General features: G+C 50.5%; 7 protein-coding genes across 7 annotated transcripts; 5 read left to right on the forward strand and 2 right to left on the reverse strand.

Moving 5' to 3' along the window:
• Nucleotides 1–29: 29 nt before the first annotated feature.
• ACHE_40824S (small subunit rRNA maturation protein TSR1) lies at nucleotides 30–2,486 on the forward strand (the record flags this gene model as incomplete). Its single annotated transcript, XM_043279066.1, has 2 exons — nucleotides 30–132; nucleotides 193–2,486. 2 exons carry the CDS (start codon nucleotides 30–32, stop codon nucleotides 2,484–2,486), a joined length of 2,397 nt encoding a protein of 798 aa, XP_043136782.1.
• A 312-nt stretch (nucleotides 2,487–2,798) lies between these two features.
• Nucleotides 2,799–3,906, reverse strand: sec17 (alpha-soluble NSF attachment protein SEC17; the record flags this gene model as incomplete). The annotated part of the gene is made up of 5 exons (XM_043279067.1): nucleotides 2,799–3,038; nucleotides 3,087–3,261; nucleotides 3,312–3,618; nucleotides 3,678–3,801; nucleotides 3,871–3,906. 5 exons carry the CDS (start codon nucleotides 3,904–3,906, stop codon nucleotides 2,799–2,801), a joined length of 882 nt encoding a protein of 293 aa, XP_043136783.1.
• Nucleotides 3,907–4,205: 299 nt separating this feature from the next.
• Nucleotides 4,206–4,784, forward strand: ACHE_40826S (uncharacterized protein; the record flags this gene model as incomplete). Its single annotated transcript, XM_043279068.1, has 1 exon — nucleotides 4,206–4,784. One exon carries the CDS (start codon nucleotides 4,206–4,208, stop codon nucleotides 4,782–4,784), a length of 579 nt encoding a protein of 192 aa, XP_043136784.1.
• A 221-nt stretch (nucleotides 4,785–5,005) lies between these two features.
• Nucleotides 5,006–7,123, forward strand: ACHE_40827S (DUF726 domain protein; the record flags this gene model as incomplete). The annotated part of the gene is made up of 1 exon (XM_043279069.1): nucleotides 5,006–7,123. The coding sequence occupies one exon, from the start codon at nucleotides 5,006–5,008 to the stop codon at nucleotides 7,121–7,123; it is 2,118 nt and encodes a 705-aa protein (XP_043136785.1).
• A 150-nt stretch (nucleotides 7,124–7,273) lies between these two features.
• Nucleotides 7,274–8,626, forward strand: ACHE_40828S (uncharacterized protein; the record flags this gene model as incomplete). Its single annotated transcript, XM_043279070.1, has 1 exon — nucleotides 7,274–8,626. The coding sequence occupies one exon, from the start codon at nucleotides 7,274–7,276 to the stop codon at nucleotides 8,624–8,626; it is 1,353 nt and encodes a 450-aa protein (XP_043136786.1).
• Nucleotides 8,627–10,134: 1,508 nt separating this feature from the next.
• On the reverse strand, nucleotides 10,135–11,478 carry gprD (the record flags this gene model as incomplete). Its single annotated transcript, XM_043279071.1, has 2 exons — nucleotides 10,135–10,842; nucleotides 10,900–11,478. The coding sequence occupies 2 exons, from the start codon at nucleotides 11,476–11,478 to the stop codon at nucleotides 10,135–10,137; spliced, it is 1,287 nt and encodes a 428-aa protein (XP_043136787.1).
• Nucleotides 11,479–14,227: 2,749 nt separating this feature from the next.
• On the forward strand, nucleotides 14,228–14,575 carry ACHE_40830S (uncharacterized protein; the record flags this gene model as incomplete). Its single annotated transcript, XM_043279072.1, has 2 exons — nucleotides 14,228–14,247; nucleotides 14,299–14,575. 2 exons carry the CDS (start codon nucleotides 14,228–14,230, stop codon nucleotides 14,573–14,575), a joined length of 297 nt encoding a protein of 98 aa, XP_043136788.1.
• Nucleotides 14,576–20,664: the final 6,089 nt, after the last annotated feature.

The following is a 20,664-nucleotide window of genomic DNA, read 5'->3' on the forward strand; positions in this document are numbered from 1 at the left end:
TTCGCTTCAAAGGGTCCAGTGGTGCCAATATGGCGACCCAGGTCCATCACCACCGGTCCACCACCAAGACCTCCAACAAGCCTTACAAGAGCAGGCATGCATCTAAGAGCGCGCTAAAGGACCAGGACAAGGGTGCGCTATCCTGGATCAAGAAGTTTTCAATGAAGAGCGAATGTTAACCCTATTGTACAGGCAAAGTCGAGCGGGGTGCCCGCAAGACCCCCCACCAGCAACTCATGTCTAAACTCGACCGACGAAACCAAGCTCGCCAGAAACAACAGACGAAACACCAGGAAAAGTCGCAGACGACGAGTATCTTCAACGGCCAGAATGGAGCCCCCCGCCAGGTCGCCGTGATCCCGCTTTCCGTCGATATCGATGTCGCTGCAACAATCCGCGCATTGAACGAGAGTGTCGACGTTTCTAGTGATGTTTCGGGGGATCAGCTTTCTCGCGTGCGAGTTGATCGGTTCCGACAGAACTTGCAGTATATTCCCGCCAAGTTTGATTTGATGAATGCGATGGATGTTGCGCGGATGGCGGATTTTGTGGTTCTGGTGCTGTCCGCCGTGGTTGAGGTTGAGGAGCAGGGAGAGTTGCTGCTGCGGTCGATTGAGGGTCAGGGTATTTCCAACGTGGTGACCGTGGTTCAGGGTCTCGACAAGGTCAACCCGGCCAAGAAACGACCGCAGGTCGTGTCTTCTCTGAAGTCATTCATGAACCACTTCTTCCCCTCCGTCGAGAAGGTCCTCTCCTTGGATTCGAGACAGGAGTGCTCCAACGTCATTCGATCCCTGTGCACCGCAACACCCAAGGGAATCCGCTGGCGCGACGAGCGCAGCTGGATGCTTATCGAGAATATCCAGTGGCCCGAGACCGCGGCGGACGTTGTCGACAATGTTGTGCTCACCGGTGTTGTTCGCGGAAAGGGTCTGAAGGCGGACCGTATTGCGCATATCCCCGGCTGGGGTGATTTCCAGATCGATTCAATCACCGCTGCACCTCTGCCAACAGGCCGCGCCAAGCGGGACGATGCCATGAACGTTGACGACAACGAGTCGACTCAGGTCCTGGACACACCAACCGCGGAGCAGGACGACATGGCGGTCGTGGCACCGGAAGAGATTGAAATGGAAGATGAAATGCTTTCCGAGCCTGAAACGGAGCAGAAGGGTGTGCTGCTGGATGACCACCATTACTTCTCGGATGACGACTCGCACATGCCCGCCAAACCCAAGAGGCTCCCGAAGGGTACTTCCGACTACCAAGCCTCATGGTTCGTTGACGATGTGTCGGACTCCGGCTCGGATCTCGAGGATGAAGAAGACGAGAAGATGGAGATGGACACCGGTGGCGCACCAGAAGACGGTGTCTTCCCCGACCAGAATGATGCCATGACGGAGGCTGGACCTTCTGAGTACCCTCAGTCAGAGATGTTCATCGACCAGAACGAAGAGGAAGAAGCGAAGCAACTGGAAGAATACCGTGCCAGCCGCCGCAAGGAAGCAAGCGACGACCTCGAATTCCCCGACGAAATCGAACTGCACCCCAACGTCCTCGCACGCGAACGTCTAGCCCGCTTCCGCGGCCTCAAGAACTTCAAGCTCAGCACCTGGGAAACGGCCCCAGACCGCCCCCATGAACCTGAAGACTGGCGTCGCCTCCTCCAATTTGCCGACTACAAGGGCTCCAAGAACAAGGCTGTCCGCGAAGCCCTAGCCGGCGGTGTCAACCCCGGCGCCAGAGTTGACATCCACCTCCGCGCGGTGCCCTCCACCCTCCGCACCCGCCCCCAACCCCTCTCCCTCTTCTCCCTCCTTCGCCACGAACACAAACACACGGTGGTCAACGTCAACATGACCCTCCACTCCGGCGTCGAAGAACCCCTTAAATCAAAGGAGGAGCTCGTCATCCAATACGGCCCGCGCCGCGTCGTCGCAAACCCCATTTTCTCCGCCAACGACAACACCCCTAACAACATCCACAAATTCGACCGCTACCTGCACCCTGGCCGCAGCGCAATCGCCTCCTTCATAGGCCCGCTAACCTTCGGCTCCGTCCCCATCCTCGTCTTCAAGACCAAATCCTCCCAAAACGACGACCCCGAGGTCCTCGATGCCGCCGACTCCGACGGCCTCGACATTAACAACCTCGACCTCATCGCAACAGGCACAGTCGTCGCACCCGACCAATCCCGTGTCGTCGCCAAGCGCTCCATCCTCACGGGCCACCCGTTCAAGATCCACAAGAAGGTCGTTACGATCCGGTACATGTTCTTCAACGCCGAGGACGTCAACTGGTTCAAGGCGTTGCAATTGTGGACGAGACGTGGGCGCAGTGGGTTTATCAAGGAGAGTCTGGGTACGCATGGATACTTTAAGGCGACGTTTGATGCGAAGCTTAATCCGCAGGATTCCGTGGGGATTAGTCTGTATAAGCGGGTTTTCCCGAGGAAGGCGAGGGCTTTGGAGGATGTCGTCTACTAGACAGTGGGAATTGGGATTGGCGGTCTTTTTCAGTTTTGTTTTTGTTGGTTCTGTGATGGATGATATGATACCACAGTGTGACATGATTTGATGATCAATCTAGATGTCCTGAATAGTTTAGGGCAAAAAAGCATTTGAGTATATAGATCAATGGTTTACGAGCATGATTGCGCTTTTTTGAAGATTGTATACTGTAGTTGAGTCCAGGAAAGGTGGCATACTACGATAACACCAGGGCATCACATCACGTAAAAACATCGAAATCAAGGCTAAAGCAAATCATGAACATGAAAAGATGAAGAACTGACTGATCTACGAGAAATCCTCTGTCGCCTCCTCGATATTGTTCTTAACCCGCAATAGTAAAGTGGTCTTCCACTTGTCCAGCTTGCTTAGCTGGTCATACTGGAAGAGCTTGTCCGCAAATGCTTCCTGATCACCCTGCTCTATGGCTTGCACCAAGTCAACGAGCAGCTGGTGTTCTCTCTGGGAGGCAAATGTGGTGTCAATGTCCCGGTAGGACTCGAGGGCACGGTTCGTTGCAACCAGGTCCTGATCTGTTAGCATGTCTTAGGAGCATGATGGGGCAATGCGACATACATTCGTAGCGAGGTGGCAGATACCAGCCTTGAGGAAGTAGTCCTTGACAGACCACTTCATCAAGCTGTTGTTAATCGATGACCGGCCAATTCTTTCGTAGTGCTCGATGGACTTGTAGTAGTCGCCCTCGAGGGCGGCCAGATCAGCCACTTTCAAGTAATGTTTGTTCGCAAGACTACCATCTCGTCAGTAACAGTTCCGAAAAGCCCAAGCATCTGAACTCACGCTTCAGCGTTGTCCCCGTCAAACCATTCAGCAGCTCTCTCGTAAGCCTCGACAGCCTTCTTCATATCTCCCAGCTCCACTTCGTACACCTCAGCCAAGTGTTGTTGCTGTGTAGCGGCCCGGCGCAGGTTTCCTTTTAACACGTAGTGGTTTATAGCACTAGAGAGAACGCGGGCGCCATCCTCGGGGTCCGATTTGCGATACACCTTGAAAGCCTCGTTCAACGAGTTTGCGGCATCGTCTTGTTCGTTGAGGTTGTCTGCCTGGATCGAAGCGGCCTTTTCAAACGCCAAACCGGCCTCCTTATCTAAAATCATACCGACGTTAATCTCCCGAGCTTTCATTTGTGATATCCGGGCCTCGTACTCAGCTTCTGTACTCGGAACGCATTTGCGGCCTGTGTATACAAATCCGCTGCATTTTCGTACTTCTCTGTCCGTCCACCGAAGAAACTAAATCCGCTCGAGGCGCTGTGCAATGCTTTCTCTGCCTAGATGCGCATACATGTCAGCTATCAATATCGATATACCGCGCGGGGTGGATGAGGAGGGGAGATTACCTTTTGCAGCAGGACACGGGGATCTTGGGCGGCCATGGTGGTGAGTCTGCGTCTTCCACCAAATGCGAGAAGGAGAAATGCGGAATTCGTTTTCGTTTAATAGAAATCTGCTTGATCGCAGGTGATGATGACGAGCGTTGATGGTGGCCAGCCCGACGTTATGATGCCAGATTCGGTGGGAAGGCGGTGTAGGCAAAAAGCTGCCTCTCCGCTGTCGTTGTTTTGCTCCCCGCAGAGTTCCGACATCATTTCTTTCTTGCAATTGACAGTTTGGTTCTATAATTTGCGCATAGCTTTTACTTTGATCTTTTTTTTTTCAGTTGCTGAAAGATACAATGTTCGCACTTCGCAGCACTTCCCGACTTGCGGGACCGAGGCCTCGATTGCTCCGACTGAATACGCTTCGATCTTATTCTTCTTCCTCGGAGCAGGATATTGAATCTATCCTGGCGAAACCTACCTGGTCTGTCCGGTCTCTGCTTCCAGACTCCGCAGCCAAAGAGTCCTCCCCATCCGTCACGCCCAAGCAGCTGCATCATCTCCTCCGCCTCTCTGCTCTCCCACTCCCCGCCAATCAAGAAGAAGAAGCCGCAATGCTCAGGACCCTCGAATCGCAAATCCATTTCGTCAAGGAAATCCAGCGCGTGGATGCTACGGATGTTGCGCCTCTACAGAGTATCCGCGATGAAAGCCCGGAAGCGATGAAAGAAAATACCATTGGACTGGAACAATTGAAGGACGCGCTCTCAAAGGAACAGATCTTTGGGCGTAGGAAGAAGATACAGCGCATGAGGACCGAGAGAAATGAGCGTCCCGATGGGAATGCTTGGGATGGAAATGCGCTTGGTTATGCGTCCAAGACCAAAGGCCACTTCTTCGTCGTCGAGACTAGCAAGGGTAACGATGGCCAATGATGCCTTGGCTAGTTGGTATTGTCTAATGCATCCGGCAATAGACCATAGCAGTGCTATTCCTCTTTTATCTCGCGATGGAATGCCCAGCCTTTTCTAGGCAGCTGAGTCAGCCGGTGACCTCATACCTCACAGAACCTTTCCTTTCTTCTTTCTATCCTCAATTCAGCCTTGTCATCTTTTCTCTGTCACTCTTTCCATCACCAATTTCTCCATAACGCACCATGTTTAAGAATTTCAAAGAGAAACACGGCAGCAAATTCGGCCTGGGGTCTTCAGACGACGATGCGCCGGCTCCGGCGAGCGACCACGGTCAGGATCTGACGACCATCTTGGACCGATCTCAACGCGGGGATTTGACGATTCTCGTTGCTTTGATCGCCAAGGACATGCGAAATGCAATTGAGCGGAATTTCCAGACACAAGGCTTGAATGACAATAATCCTCCGACCGATCAACCCCCGCAAGGGGCAGGCAAAAAGAAATCCACCCAACCTGCCGATGTGCCTCGATACGGGGATGAAAAACCATGGTTTGCCGAATCTAACACCGCGGAAAACAAAGAAGCTGCCGCTAGTGCGCTTTCATTCTTCGACGATTGGAGGGACTCTCTGCTTCTTCGGGTGGGAGAAGTGGTCAACCAAGACTATGAGGTTTCGGAAGAAGAGGGTGGTGCAGACTCGCAAAATCTTGAGTCGCAGGATGTGCCAGTCGAGATAAACGAGCGGTCTTTGGAAAAACTACGCAAAATCTATCCTCCTACTGATACCCCACTTGTCGACCTTCCCAAGGCCAAAAAGCTTCTGATTCTCCATTCACTTCTACTGTTGGTGCTTAGTCTCGAGCACTATAACGGCCTATCCCGTGTTTTGATGCTACGCATTGCGTCCAGCTTAGGCTTGGATGTGAAACTTCTAAATGACAATGAAACCAAAGTCGCACGAGGCCTTCTAGATATGGCATTGAAACAACCATCAAACGCAGAATCCGAAGAACAAGCCAAGAAGAACGACATGGCAAGGAAGGTGAAGGTTGGAATTGCCTCTGTTGCTGGTGCTGTTCTAATTGGTGTCACCGGCGGGCTTGCCGCACCGCTTGTGGCAGCTGGATTGGGTACCGTTATGGGAGGTCTGGGACTTGGTGCTACTGCCGTTGCAGGATACCTTGGTGCGCTTGCTGGTAGTGGCGTTATTGTCGGTGGTCTTTTCGGTGCATACGGAGGTCGGATGACAGGGCGTATGATGGATAAATACGCACGTGAAGTGGAAGACTTTGCATTCATACCTCTTCGTGGTCCTCGACGGAAGTCAGAAAACGAAAAAGAAGCTGCCCAGGAAGATCACCGTCTCCGAGTTACCATTGGGATCACTGGCTGGGCCGAGGATGCTGCCGATCTTGTTGTTCCGTGGCGAGTCGTCGGCTCCGAGTCAGAAGTGTTTGCCCTCCGTTGGGAATTGGAGGCTTTGCTCAAGCTTGGTAACGCCATAAGTGCATTGGTCACCAGTGCTGCATGGACATTTGCCGGTCGCGAAGTTCTGTCCAAGACGATCTTTGCGTCGATCATGAGCGCTGTTATGCTGCCAATGGGTCTTGCCAAGGTCGCGAGCGTGGCTGACAATCCCTTCAGTGTGGCCAAGGCACGATCAGACAAAGCCGGCGTGGTCCTTGCGGACGCATTGATCAACAAAGTGCAGGGTGAGCGACCCGTCAATCTGATCGGATACTCGCTAGGATCTCGTGTGATCTTCTCCTGTCTTCAGACGCTGGCGAAGAGGCGCGCGTACGGTCTCGTGGAGTCAGTGATTCTCATGGGCTCGCCAACGCCATCCGACACCGAATATTGGCGCCGTATGCGCAGCGTTGTCAGCGGAAGACTAGTCAATGTGTACTCTGAAAATGACGGCGTGCTCGCTCTGCTCTATCGGACCAGCAGTCTTCAGTTCGGCGTTGCGGGACTTCAGCCTGTTGAGGGTCTCTCTGGAGTTGAGAACTTGGATGCGAGCTCAGTGATTAGCGGCCACCTGCGTTACCAGTACCTCCTCGGTAGACTCCTCAACGTCGTTGGATTGCAGAGCATCGATTTCTATGAGGCCTCCCAAGGAGAGGCAGCATTGGCGGCCCTGGACCAGTGGGAGGAAGAGCAGCGACGTAAAAATAAGCGTGAAGTCGAAGCTGAGGCTGGAGATAGGTCGGAAAAGGAGATTTTGGAAAGTGGTGAGGGAATGGGCAGTGAGCAGGAGCGGTTGCAGAAGCAGGTGGACCAGAAGACGCAGGAACACTTGCTTCCCCGCAAGATGGAACAGGCTAGTACGCGTGAACGTCAGGATACCCATGGTAATTAGATTAGAGACCTCAATATGCACTCTCGAAATAAAGGCGTTTCACTTCAGCACTGTGAGATATATATGCGGCAGAAATCCCACCGCCAACCCCGCTTGTCTTTCTCTTCCTCTTCTGGAAATGCAATGGCTTCCACCCCAGATTGTGCCACAATGCAAGGAACGACTGCTGAAGTGGATGCCGTTTTGGATATCCTGGGGCAACAACCATTCCTGAAAATTTACACGCAAATATGCCTCTGCTTCTCAATGCCTGACAATGCCTCCGATTCAGCCATCATCAACACACTAACTAACGGCCTCGAACGACTGACAGCAAGTTTCCCATGGGTAGCCGGCCAGGTCATCAACGAAGGTGCCAGCGAAGACAATACAGGAGTCCTCAAGATAAAACCACTGGAGAAAATCCCCCGTCTAGTCGTGAAGGACCTTCGAAATGACCCTTCAATACCGACAATGGACGGTCTCAGGCAAGCCGAGTTCCCTATGAGCATGCTCGATGAAGAGATCATCTGTCCCTGCAGGACTCTCCCGCTTCCTGGTACTTTCGACGAGCTTCCTGTCTTCCTTGTCCAGGCGAATTTTATCACCGGTGGCCTACTGCTTAGTGTAGTCGCTGAGCATGGCGCGATGGATATGACGGGTCAGGGCCAGATCATCCGCCTCATGTCAAAGGCTTGTCGAAACGAACCATTTACAGACGAGGAAGTGAAGACGGGCAACCTACCCCGTCACAACATCATCCCGCTACTAGACTCATCTTACGAACCAGGCCCAGAACTGTCGTATCAAATCATCAAGCTCCCCCCAATACCCCCAGCACCACCAGCAAAAAGCACCTGGGCCTACTTCTCCTTCCAACCCAGCTCCCTAGCAGCCCTCAAAGCCCTTGCCATAGAAACACTCCCCTCAGGTTACATCTCCACCGACGACGCCCTCACAGCACTAATCTGGCAATCCATCACCCGCGCACGCCTCCCGCGACTCAACTCCGAAACAAATACAACATTTGCTCGCGCAATCGACGTCCGCCGATTTCTATTAATCCCCCAAACATATCCAGGCCTGATCCAAAACATGACATATCACACTAGCGCGCTTCAGAATCTAGTGCATGAGCCGTTGGGCGTGGTAGCCTCATGGCTGCGCGCGGCTGTCGATCCCGAGACGTCGACGCTGGGTTATAACTCGCGGGCGCTGGCGACGTTTTTGACTCGCGTGGCTGATAAGACTGTTTTCTCGTTCTCTGCGGGGATGGACCTTTCGAGAGATTTGATGCTTAGTTCGTGGGCGAGCGTGAGGTGCTATGATCTTGATCTCGGACTGGGGGTTGGTTGTCCGGAGGCTGTGCGGAGGCCGAGGTTCGATCCGTTTGAGGGTCTCATATATTTGATGCCTAGAAGTCTTCGTGGGGGGATTACGGCTGCTGTTTGTTTGAGAGATGAGGACATAGAGAGATTAAGGATTGATGGGGAGTTCATGAGCTACGCCAGGTATATCGGGTAATACGATGCATTTCGAGTCATTCTACGGCAAAGAATGCAATACAATGAACACGATATGACATGATACATATAAGTTAGGGTTATTAGCGAGCTATCGAACTCAATGCAGATTTATTAGAGTAACATAACGAGCTCGTAGCGATTCACGTAGATCCCGATACTCGCAGGCCCTGTGGCCTCGGAGATGTTCTCCCTTCGCACAGAACTTGGCAGTAGAACGGCCCAGGTAGCGAACTATTTAAACCTACCAACAACCTCGGTCCGCTGAGGATACCAACCATTTCGCATTCATAACCCGAACAGGAGAATGCAATATACATATGCAGTAGAGACCATTCAGTCGAACCCATGGTACAACATCCGTATACCTACTGCCTATACCCATAATATACGAGCACAGCAACCTCCGTCGAGTCCAATGCAAGCAGTCCCATGGCACAATCCAGATGCGCAATCATATGTTCAACCCTAAAACGGCATAGCCTAAATAACTATATTCGGAAATCCCCCCGAGCGAAACAAAATTAAATAAATTAAAGTGGGACTGGCGGGCGGCCAATTATACTAGGGACTAGGGGGATTCTTTGCAGATGGGCTAAACTGCATACGGGATAGGGGGATGTGTGGAAGATTCTGTGCGTTTTCGGATGTGCGAATGAGGAACGGGTTTATTCGGTTTTGCGGCTACCATTTAGTATGTAAATGATATTGAACAAAATAAGGTATCCGCGGAAAAGGCAACCCTCGTCTATTTACAGAACACCAGTTCCAGTCCCCGGGTCAGGAACCGACCGATCGATTGCTTCAGTGGAGAGCACACACAAAGCAAGCGAAAAAAGCATGTAACCGAAATACGCACACTAAGCTTCTGCTATGTCGATCGCAAAAGGCTTGCCTGAATCGAATGGGACCAGAACCACCGCCCAAGCGATCGGGTCCCGTGTCCGGACCCAGACTTCAGCCAGCCAAGGATCTCAATAGCTTACGAGGTGGGCTTGGCTGGGTTCGGTACGGAGTCGCCGGTAAGGCAAATTAAGGCTATGGTGAGGTGAGGATTGAGGACTATTCCGGAGTAGGTCTACCATATGTTTGTTGGAAGAACAATGATTAAACATTAGGAAATGTACAGTGAGAGAAAGCGAAGAGGATCGAGCTGCCGAGCGCTGGTACATACACTATATACATTTCTGCGCCGCTCAACGTATTGTGAACCATCATCATAACACATGAAAGCAAAATACAGAGAAGAGAGTGAGAAAGACGTAAGAAGTAAGGAAATGGAGACAAGAAAAGGGTATGGAGTAAGAATGTAGAACCTCACAACATGCCGGAACTGGATATCGAAATTGACCCTTGGTTTTCTTCACCACAAAACTGATACACTGTGCTTGGTACTGCTTGAACCAAGCAAAAAGTCAAGGGAGAAAAAATTCAGAAAAGGAGAGAAAGAAAGTAAATCGGGTATAGGGAACGTGAGGGAGATGGAGAGATGGCGAGAGCTGAGAGAGATTAGTCAAGGCGAGGAAGTTGATGCTGCTGCTGCTGCTTCAACTGGTCTGCTGGTTCCACGGGTTCGGACGAGATCTCAATGGTGGTCTCCTGGTACACAGCGCCGTGGGCGAGGTTGCCCATTTCCATATCGCCCTTGCGCATAATATCTTCTGTGGAGTCGTCCCGGTCGTCGTGGACTGTGTCGTTGATACTCTCGACGGTCTGCAGACCACGGCGCATCTTGTTTCCGACACGGAACTTCTTCTCCTTTCCGCCAGTCGTACTGATGTGCGTCTGGAATCCTTTCGTGTCGGTGTAAGCGTAGGCGTTGTCGTTGGCACTCGAGTCGGTTTCGATCAGCAAGTGGCGACGAGTCAAGGTATACACTGCCACATCCATGAATCCCGAAAGGGCCATCAGGGAACCGGCGACGGCGAAATACGCTTTGCTGGGGGCGACGTGTCGTGCTGTGGCCATACGACCAGCGGCAAGCGGAAGAGACAAGACCAGGTACACAAACGGGTAAATAACCATGTATACGACGACACGGTTCAGACGCTTCAGGTTATCTTGGTGTTGTTGACGCAGCATCGAGGCCTGCTTCATTCGGCGACGGAGGTAGACGAACAGGAAACCGTACAGCACGACCGTTCCGAATTCCGAAATGAAAATCCAGAGATAGTGAACCCAGAGACGTTCGGTTTCGTACTCTTGACTCAGCCAGCACTGTTGCCAGGTTATTAGTATGCAGATATTGATAAGATCCAATGGAGAGAGACGTACCCATCCAGCTTCGGAGACGACAAAAGTGTCCGAAGTGAACATGCCAACGGGAATCAAACCAAGCATAATGATGAACGCCCACAATGCACAGACACAGGCAACAAATCCCTTGAAGGGGAGTTGCCGACCACGCAACACAACGTCAGCTGTGTGGACGGCAATGGCCAAGACGAAAAGACCGCTTCCAGGGTCTGCAATCTGAATCAACCATCCTTGCAAAACGCAGGCCGCACTAGGGAAGTTGACGGAATCTCTGGTGGCCCAATGAAGACAGATCAAAAACGCCGAGGCTTGCTGAAGATCGACCAGAAGCAGGTTGTAAATTAAGACGACATATTGGTTTTCGGCGAGGGGACGTTTATAGTAGCGTTGCCAGAAAAGGAATCGATAGGTAAGGAAAGACAGTAGAGCTAACGACGAAATCCACGAAACCAGGGCAATGATACCCATAGCAATGAAACCAGCCTTGTCACTTCCCAGCAGCTCGACCTCGTGGTCACTGCGAGTCATGAGTTGGTGAGGCTTCAAGGCATTTTCCTCACGGGAAATCAATTTCAACACCCGCAAGAGTGCAGCCATCTCTCATCTCTTTTGGGCGTCAGGTTGATTATTCAAACGAGCGAACGGATTTTGAAAAATTCTAGAGTACGACAAGGAGGGGATGCAGAAGTAAAATAGTGCTGTTTGAGTCAAGGAGAGTAGATCAAAGACTAAGTTCCTAGATCAGAATATTCAGTAAAAAATGAAAAATAAAAAATAATAAAATCTTTCAGATGTCATTTCGGTCTGAGAAAGGGGGGGGGGGGAAGTGTGTGTACATATGAACTTGGGACCACATACAGCTAGGTTTTGGGGAAAAGATCCATGGTTCTCCAACAGATTGGCTAAATCAAATTAAGATTTCGATGAAGATTTATGGAAGGAGGCACAGAGTTTTTACGCTAAACGTTAGAAAACGCATAGTCTGCAGCTTTTTTTTCAGCCAACTGCGCCGCCAAACAACATGCAGCAATAGTAAACCTGATTTGCTCGTATTTGAGAGGCTCAAACCAGAAAGAAACCACGCCCAGCATACGCCAGCAATCTGTGCATAAAGAACTTCCCATAAGAAGGGCCAGGAAGCGATGGTCTGGTGGGTAGAGGCGTATAGTAACTGCAGTATGGGCCTCGATATGGCCCGCGATTCATTGGACGAGCACGATGGTCCACCCCAGCCGACTCGCGGCCCCAACTGGTCTGGTAGTGCTGATAAACTTTGCCCATCGCACACTCCAAACTCCCTAATAGCCCCCGGCGGATCAATCCGCCTCATTCTGCCGAGTCGCATGCCGGAGTATCGAATCCTCATGTTGTGCAGAGACCAATTTGTGCAGCCCCGAGGCTCTTCCTGACAATCCAAGAATACATGGTTCGAGAGGAAACTATAGCGCCGGGATAATAAAACAATGCATCGGTGAACAATGAACTGCTGATGCGGTTGATTGGTCCTGCTCAATCGGGTATTCCGCACGCAATTGATTGCTCAGCACGATCTTCGGCCTCGTGGCGAGGGGAGCTCGAGAGGGGCTAGGGATGATGAAAAGTCGGTGCAGTGGATCTTCCCAGTCGGGGGGGAAAACCGAAGGCAGTTAAATTATTCCAAGAGATCCCCAGACGCGGCAAGGGGGGATTTCCATGGATCAGAACAAACATGAAAAAGCACAAAGCGAAGAAAGATATCAGGTTGTGGTATGTACTCTGTACGGAGTAACGTTAGTAGTAAACTACGTGTTCGAGAGAAGAGGTCTGGGTAAGTCCCGTGATCGCAACCCTTTCTCCAATCTCTTCCCTCTACCTCATAATACATGGCACTTCCTACTCAATAAGATGCACGCTCCCAACCACTTTCTCATACATCATCTGGTCGTGAAGGAAAAACCTTATTACAAAAGATCTTCTCCCCGAGTCAGTGCCATGGCAAGTGAATCAAGCAATACCAAGACGCCCCGTCGTTATTATCTTCCGCTAGTCAGTTCCAAATATCTGGGATGACAAGATCTTTTGTCTCCGTCGCGTGTGGTTGTACCATGGCATAGCACTGTTCCTACCACATTTTGAACTGTTCGGACTTAGACTGGGAGATCTTCAGGGGCTTGACGCCCTGATTTTGGCACGATGCCTGTGTTCTATTCAAATCTCTGCAATGGCTCTGTTACATTACTCGTGTCAACAATTTCTGCGCATCATTGTCAGCATCATCATATCAAATCCAGCTGGACGAGCGATCAGGGATCCCTTCTGCACCTCCTATCCAACCAATGATAACCACACGACAACGTACAGCTCCAATCCGACAAATCGCCTCCTTTCCCCGATCGGCTGGACCGTATCCTCGGAGACCTTCCACAAATCACGGACTTGCCATCGTACCCCATACGGCATACAAAGTACAATAGTCCGAGCTTACTTCCCATTGCCAATTTCCGCCGTGCTATCAGAGTGCACAATTACAGTTGCGGAGAAGGTTGGCAACGCATACGGAATACAACCCACAGAACCACCTGCACTACTGTGCGCTTAAATGTTAGTGCGCATTATCGGTTGAATGGAATAACCCAAAATGACCGGACGGGATAACAGCCTCGAATGATTCAATTTCATTGTGCCGTATATTCTGTGCTACGGAATAAACCGTGCTCCCGGTCGCTAGCTGCAAGGTCGGCTGCCAGCAATGTCGGTGCCAATGCTCTTTGACGGTGACAGCTGTCAGGCGACCTCCCAGGACGACCGAGGGACTTGGCCCAAGAGGCACCGTTCTGCAAATCATGACGCATCAGCAGTGGCGATGCTCAGCGATTTATGATTCATGTGTTACCCTCTCCGTACTAGACCGACGAACGGACTGCTGCTTACTACTACGGAGTAACTCTGGGTGACGGCGGAAAAGACACGCTTGTGCGTGGTGTTTGGATTGAAAATCGTGGTCTTTTCACCCTGGGTCGTCGCTTCAACAGCACAACTTGACTATACTAGATTCGTCCTAGTTCTACATCTAGGTCTATACCTGGCGCATGCATCATCAGTGTAAAAGATAAAATGGCCGCAGTCTGCCCGTGTATGATCTTTCTTAATTTTCTTTCTGTCCTCCAAGAAACCTTGCCAAATTCTATAACTCCCAGATCATACATAAACGCTGTCACTGAAAGAAGTTCATTATACCGCCAGACCAATCACTCAAAAGAGCAAAACAAAAACGGCAGACCAGGTTGATTGGAACAGCTTCATTCAGCAGCCTGATGCTCATGTTGAAAATAATTTCACTGAATCAACAAAACGATATATACATATCATGCGATGCAATTTTCAAAGGTGCGTCTTTTCTACTGTGTATAACTCTTTGGTTGCTGATCTAATTGTAAGGTTTACTTTACTGCTTCAACCACCGGATTACACGTACTGGCTCAGGAATGTCACACTAAAACTTATCGAAGGGTTCCTTCGTTGGTACCTTGAGAACCATCATACTGTCGATGATGCAGAGTTGGTGGAAGACCGTATCCGATCTCTCGAGCTGCGCTTGGCACTCCACAAACTCAACGTCCCCAAGCCATTGCAAAAACGAATCAAGTTCAATGATTCTTCAGCGGGCGAGCCTCCGAAAGTCATCATACCCATGAAGAGTAAGAGTGGACTCTAATGCCCAGTATGCCTCGGTCGCTCCAACGTCCATCCGAGAGCCAAAACGTATACATATGCTCGCAAAGACGCATTGCAGAAGCACTTCAAACCCCATAAGTTACCAAAACGCTTTTCTGAAGGTCGTGAATGCGATTACACCGGCTGTGTTGCTGTTTTATCCTCCCTTCCGCAATACAAGTTTCACCAAATAAAGGAACACGGAATTTCCTTATAGGTAAGTGGACAAATTTCCTGAAATACTTTTGTCGATTTGGCAGTATCTGGTTGACAAAGTAGAGAGGGTGATTTTTGTGTTGCCATATCAGTGCCAAGCAGAGGAAGAGAGTCATCCTGAGAACTGGAGGCAGCGCTCTCATCCAGCGTGCTTGCCGGAGGCTAAGTTGTTAATTATTGAGCGGTTACACCTGTATATAGAACGAAAATAAAGAGATGTGGCAGAATAAGATAATGAATGTTGAGAGGATGACAGAGCTTATGCACTGTACAAAACCCTAACAGCCCTAGGCATGAAATAGGATACCCAGCGGTTCCCAGGCCAACGAAGCCACCATTCAAATCAACCAAACAAAACCGTGGTTAGCAGATGTATAATGACAATAAAAGGGATCCAGACGATGGATGTATTATTCCAATTTAGAGAGTAAAACCATTTCTTACCCAATCTGCGACGCCACTGTATAGAGAAACAATTCGGGAAAGAGCCGCCGTGGAGACTCTGAGCAGACTGAAAATAAACCTGACCACTTTAGTCGATTTTCCTAGGTCAAAGAGGCCACTCGATCTATAAATCCCCAGGGCCAACATCCCAAAACTTCTCCTCAATTGCTCCTGTCTCTCTTTATCGAGCGCACCTCGCAAAATATCCATCCTGCTTCATTTCCAAATGAACCTTTTTGTTTAATTTGCAAAACCCTTAAGAGCTTTGATGATTCGGTAATATTTGAAATTAGCTTTACTCCATTCTTACTCATATAGTTTCCTAATGCCCTAACTACTTAAAGTGTACTATCTGTCACAGGGCCAACCCGTGACCTATGCACGTGACCTGTGCACGTGATGCACAGAGATATCTATCTGCGCTAACGCCGATCCTGTTGCAGCTCTTCGAGCTGCGTCTTGTCTATGAACCTGTAGATAGCCTGACTGTAGCTTACCCAGTCCGTCAATTCCTAATATATATATATCTGTACCTGACCCTGCGCCTTGACATTACGCAGCTCCCACCTCTAGGAGTTGACGCCTGTGCCCGCCTGTCAAGATGTCTGCTGTCCCCCGCCCGCCGTTCTTGCCAGATAGCTTAGAAGCATTTGCTGAACATGCTGCAAATCATCAGGCTGAATGGTTTGAATATTGCCGTGACGCATACGACTACATCGAAGGAGCCAGGGAAGCCATCACACAAGCCCAAGAACAAGCCAACAAAGCTAGCCAGAAGTTTCAAGCCTCTGAACTGGAAGCAAATCACCTGAAGAAAGAACTTTCTGCCCTGAACCTCGAATACGAGAAATCCCGAGCCCGAAGCCAGGGAGTCATCGAATACCAGAAGGAACAGCTACAGGAATCACAGCAGAAATATCTTGAAGCCCTGAAGGAAAAGGATGAAGCGCTACGCCTAGCAACTCCTGTGGTTAATACACCTGCCCAAACTCCTGAACCTGCTGCTGAATTACATACAGTTGCTCCGGTGGGAACGCCTGCATCGGTTGATCCCCCATCTTCCAGCTCTGCCAGACTCTCTGAACGCCTACCTGACCCGGACCGATTTGAAGGTGACCGGAAGGATCTTCACCGATTTATCTCCCAAATCCATGAGAAGATGAATGTCAATCATGACCGCTATCCAACCCCGCAAAGCCGCATGACCTACGTGACCAATCGCCTGAGAGGAGCTCCGTACGCCCAAGTTCTGCCATATATCAAAAGGGGAATCTGCCAGTTAGAGGATTACGAAGAAATCCTACAAATCTTGGACCGAGCCTTTGGTGACCCGAACCGTGTGAACAATGCTCGTAATGAACTGTTCCGCCTGCGCCAAGCCAACAAAGAGTTTGGCATGTTCTTTGCTGAGTTCCAGCGCCTCGCTCTAGAGGGAGAAATGTCTGAGGATGTCTTGCCTACCTTGCTGGAACAAGCCATCAATCGAGAACTCCGAGGAATGCTCATGCATAATGAACCCCCAAGCCGCGAATACCACCAATTTGCCAACTTCTTGCAAGACCTGGAAAACCGCCGCCGTCACTATGACAATAACCCTTCATCTGTCGCCCGGACTTATGCCTCGGCTACGAAACCCAACCATACAACCCACCCTGTCAGGCCTGCTGAACACTCTGCTACACCCCAGTCTGCTGAAAACAGCACTGATGCTATGGACCTGTCTTCTGCCCGCCGCCACACAATGTCCCGTCGAGATCGTGGGGAATGCTTCCGTTGTGGTTCCAAAGACCATTTGGTCCGAAGCTGTCCACTCCCTGATAATCGCCCTGTGGGAGTCCGCCCAGCCTACCTGTCACCTCGTTCCCAGTCTCCCACTAGCCCGGAACCTACATCTGCACTGCAACGATACCGTTCTCCATCTCCAGATCTATCAGCAAAAGGAATGAGTCTGGCCTAAGTCGCGACCAGACGCTGAATGAGCGCACCATCCGTATATCTGCTGCTGCCACCCAAGGATTAACTATCGAAGAAGAAACCTGCCGTTCAAACCTGATGATTCTGCCTATAACTCTGTCCCGACATGAGAAGGAACTGACGAGCTACGCCATGCTTGACACTGGTGCTGAAGGGAAGAGATTTGTTGATAAGGAATGGGCCCAAGACCACGGCCTCAAGTTACTGCCACTGAAAAGACCAATCCGCCTGGAGACTTTCGACGGCCAAGAAGCTGAGAGTGGGCCAATCACCCACTATGTCCAGATGCACATGAGAATCAATGATCACCAAGAGAAAAGAGCTTGTTTTCTGGTCACACAGCTAGCGCATTACCCTGTTGTGTTAGGACTCCCCTGGCTAAAGATCCACGATCCCCGAATCGGTTTCGCTGAACATACCGTCCTGTTTGACAGCAAGTACTGCCAGGAACACTGCAATGTACCCACAAGACCTGCAAAAATACGAGCTTTACATGATATTCCGCGAAAGACCCGCCCAAAGCACCTGCCTGCCCGACCTGAAGGCCTGGAACACCAAGACATTGCTGCTATATCCCTGTCTGCCTGCTCTGCTTATGCGCGGAAGAATTACCGCATGTTTACCGTCACTGTCAAGGATATCGAAGCTGCTCTGAATCCCACACCTGACGAAGAAGACCCAACAACTAAACTGCCACCTGAATTCCAAGACTTTGCTGATGTATTCTCACCCAAGGAGGCTGAGCGCCTGCCGCCCCACCGCCCCTACGACCACGACATCAAGCTGCAGGAGGGGAAAGTGCCCCCATTTGGGCCCTTGTATCCGATGTCCCGGGAAGAATTGAAGGCCCTGAAAGAATGGATTGAGGAAAACCTGAAGAAAGGATTTATTCGACCCAGCTCATCACCTGCTGCATCCCCTGTTCTATTTGTCAAAAAGCCAGGAGGAGGTCTTCGATTCTGTGTTGACTATCGTGCCCTGAACGCCATTACTGTGAAAGATCGCTATCCGCTACCGTTGACCAAGGAGACCCTGAATAACCTGAAAGGGATGAAATATTTCACGAAGATCGACATAATTTCCGCCTTTAACAACCTGAGAATCAAGAAAGGACTCGAATACTTGACTGCCTTCCGTACACGACTAGGCCTATTTGAATCCCTTGTGATGCCCTTTGGCCTGACTGGCGCACCTGCTTCATTCCAGCGATTCATGAATGACACCCTGCGAGACTACCTGGATGTCTTCTGCACTGCCTATTTGGATGACATCCTGATTTATAGTAAGACCCGTGAGGAGCACATTCGCCACGTCCGCCTGGTTCTTGAGAAATTGCGAGATGCAGGCCTCTTTGCCAAATTGTCCAAGTGTGAATTTGCGGTGCCTGAGACTAAGTTCCTGGGTATTATTGTCGGCCGAGATGGACTACGCATGGATCCTGACAAGGTGAAGACTATTGTTGACTGGGAGACCCCAACTTGTGTGACTGATGTCCAAGCATTCATTGGCTTTGCGAACTTTTACCGGAGGTTTATCAAAGATTTCTCAAAGATTATTACGCCCCTAGTGAACCTGACAAAGAAAGGCATCCAGTTTAAATGGGACACTACCTGCGAACTAAGCTTCAATGCCCTGAAAAAGGCCTTCACTACTGCGCCTGTTCTCAGACCGTTTGACTGGAATAAAGAAGTCATCCTAGAAACTGATGCATCTGACTATGTCTCTGCTGGGGTCCTGTCCCAATATGACGACAATGGTGTCTTGCACCCTGTGGCCTTCTTCTCCAAGAAGCACTCAGCAACTGAATGCAATTATGAGATTTATGATAAGGAACTACTGGCTATCATCCGCTGTTTCGAGGAATGGCGCCCTGAGCTGGAAGGAACCCCATCTCCCATCAAAGTTATCACTGATCACCGGAACCTGGAATACTTCATGACAACTAAGCTCCTGAACCGCCGACAAGCCCGCTGGTCTGAGTTCCTGTCCCGATTTAACTTCAAGATCATTTATCGCCCAGGCAAACAAGGAGCGAAGCCTGACGCCCTGACCAGGAGGTCAGAGGATCTCCCTAAAGAGGGGGATGAGCGCCTGCTACACCAAAGCCAGACTGTCCTGAAGAAAGAGAACCTTGAGCCTGCACCTGACAATTCACCTGTCACCCTGAATGCCACCACTAGAGCCCGAGACCATTCTGCTGAAAGCTCTGTTGAGAACCCACCCAGAATACCTGCTCAAACCAGGAGAGTCAGATTCGCTGATGAGACCAATCATGATGTGCCAGAGCCACCACAAGATATCAAGAATCTGCTGGATAATGCGTATTCCGTTGATGAAACAGTACTGTCAATTCTGGAAGCCCTAGATAAGGACGCCACACGACACCCTCAGATCACCCTAGCTGACTGCCAGAGAAGAGGCAAATACCTCTTCTATCGAAATCGTCTTTATGTTCCAGATAATGGAGAGCTAAAAGCCGAGCTATTGAGACAATGCCATGACAAGCCAGCCATAGGACACCCTGGCCGATCCAAAACTTATGAGCTCCTGTCCCGGGAATACTACTGGCCTGGAATGTACCAGTATGTTGAACAATGGACCCAGAATTGCCACACATGCCGCCGCATCAAGCCATCCAGAGAAGCCCGTCAAGGCATCCTGCGCCCTCTGCCTGTCCCTGAAAGATCCTGGCAAGATATTAGCATGGACTTCGTCACACATCTACCTCCAAGCCGTGGGTACGATGCGATCCTGGTTGTAGTGGACCGACTGACAAAGATGAAACACTTCATTCCGTGCAAAGGAACCTGCAATGCCGAAGAAGTGGCCCGCCTGTATGCCTACAATGTCTGGAAACTCCATGGCCTGCCGCAAACTATTGTATCAGATCGAGGACCACAATTTGTTGCCCAGTTCTGGAAACACCTGACACGCCGCCTGCAAATCACGAACCTGCTGTCAACTGCCTACCATCCTGAGACTGACGGCCAGACTGAGAGGACCAATGCCGTTCTGGAACAATATCTCCGCGCCTATGTATCCTACCTACAAGATGACTGGTCTGAATGGCTACCGCTAGCTGAGTTTGCTGCTAACTCTGCTCGCTCTGAGTCTACCCATGTTTCCCCATTTTTCGCGAACTATGGATTTCACCCACGAATGGGATTTGAACCTGTTCTGCCTACCAACCGTCCTGCCAGAGATGCTGAAGAGTTTGCCTGTCGAATGGAATTAATCACTGAGTTTGTTCGTACCGCGATCACATCCGCCCAGGCCCGTCAGGAGGAACAGGCCAATCGGAAGAGGCAGCCTGCCCGTCGCTATCAAGTCGGCCAGTATGTATGGCTAGATTCCCGCAATATCCGGACCCTGCGCCCACAGAAGAAGCTAGATTGGAAGAACCTGGGACCATTCCGCATTGTTGAGATTGTTAACCCGCATGCTTATAAGCTCGAC

Source organism: Aspergillus chevalieri, chromosome 4, assembly GCF_016861735.1.
Source record: "Aspergillus chevalieri M1 DNA, chromosome 4, nearly complete sequence".
NCBI lineage: Eukaryota > Fungi > Ascomycota > Eurotiomycetes > Eurotiales > Aspergillaceae > Aspergillus > Aspergillus chevalieri.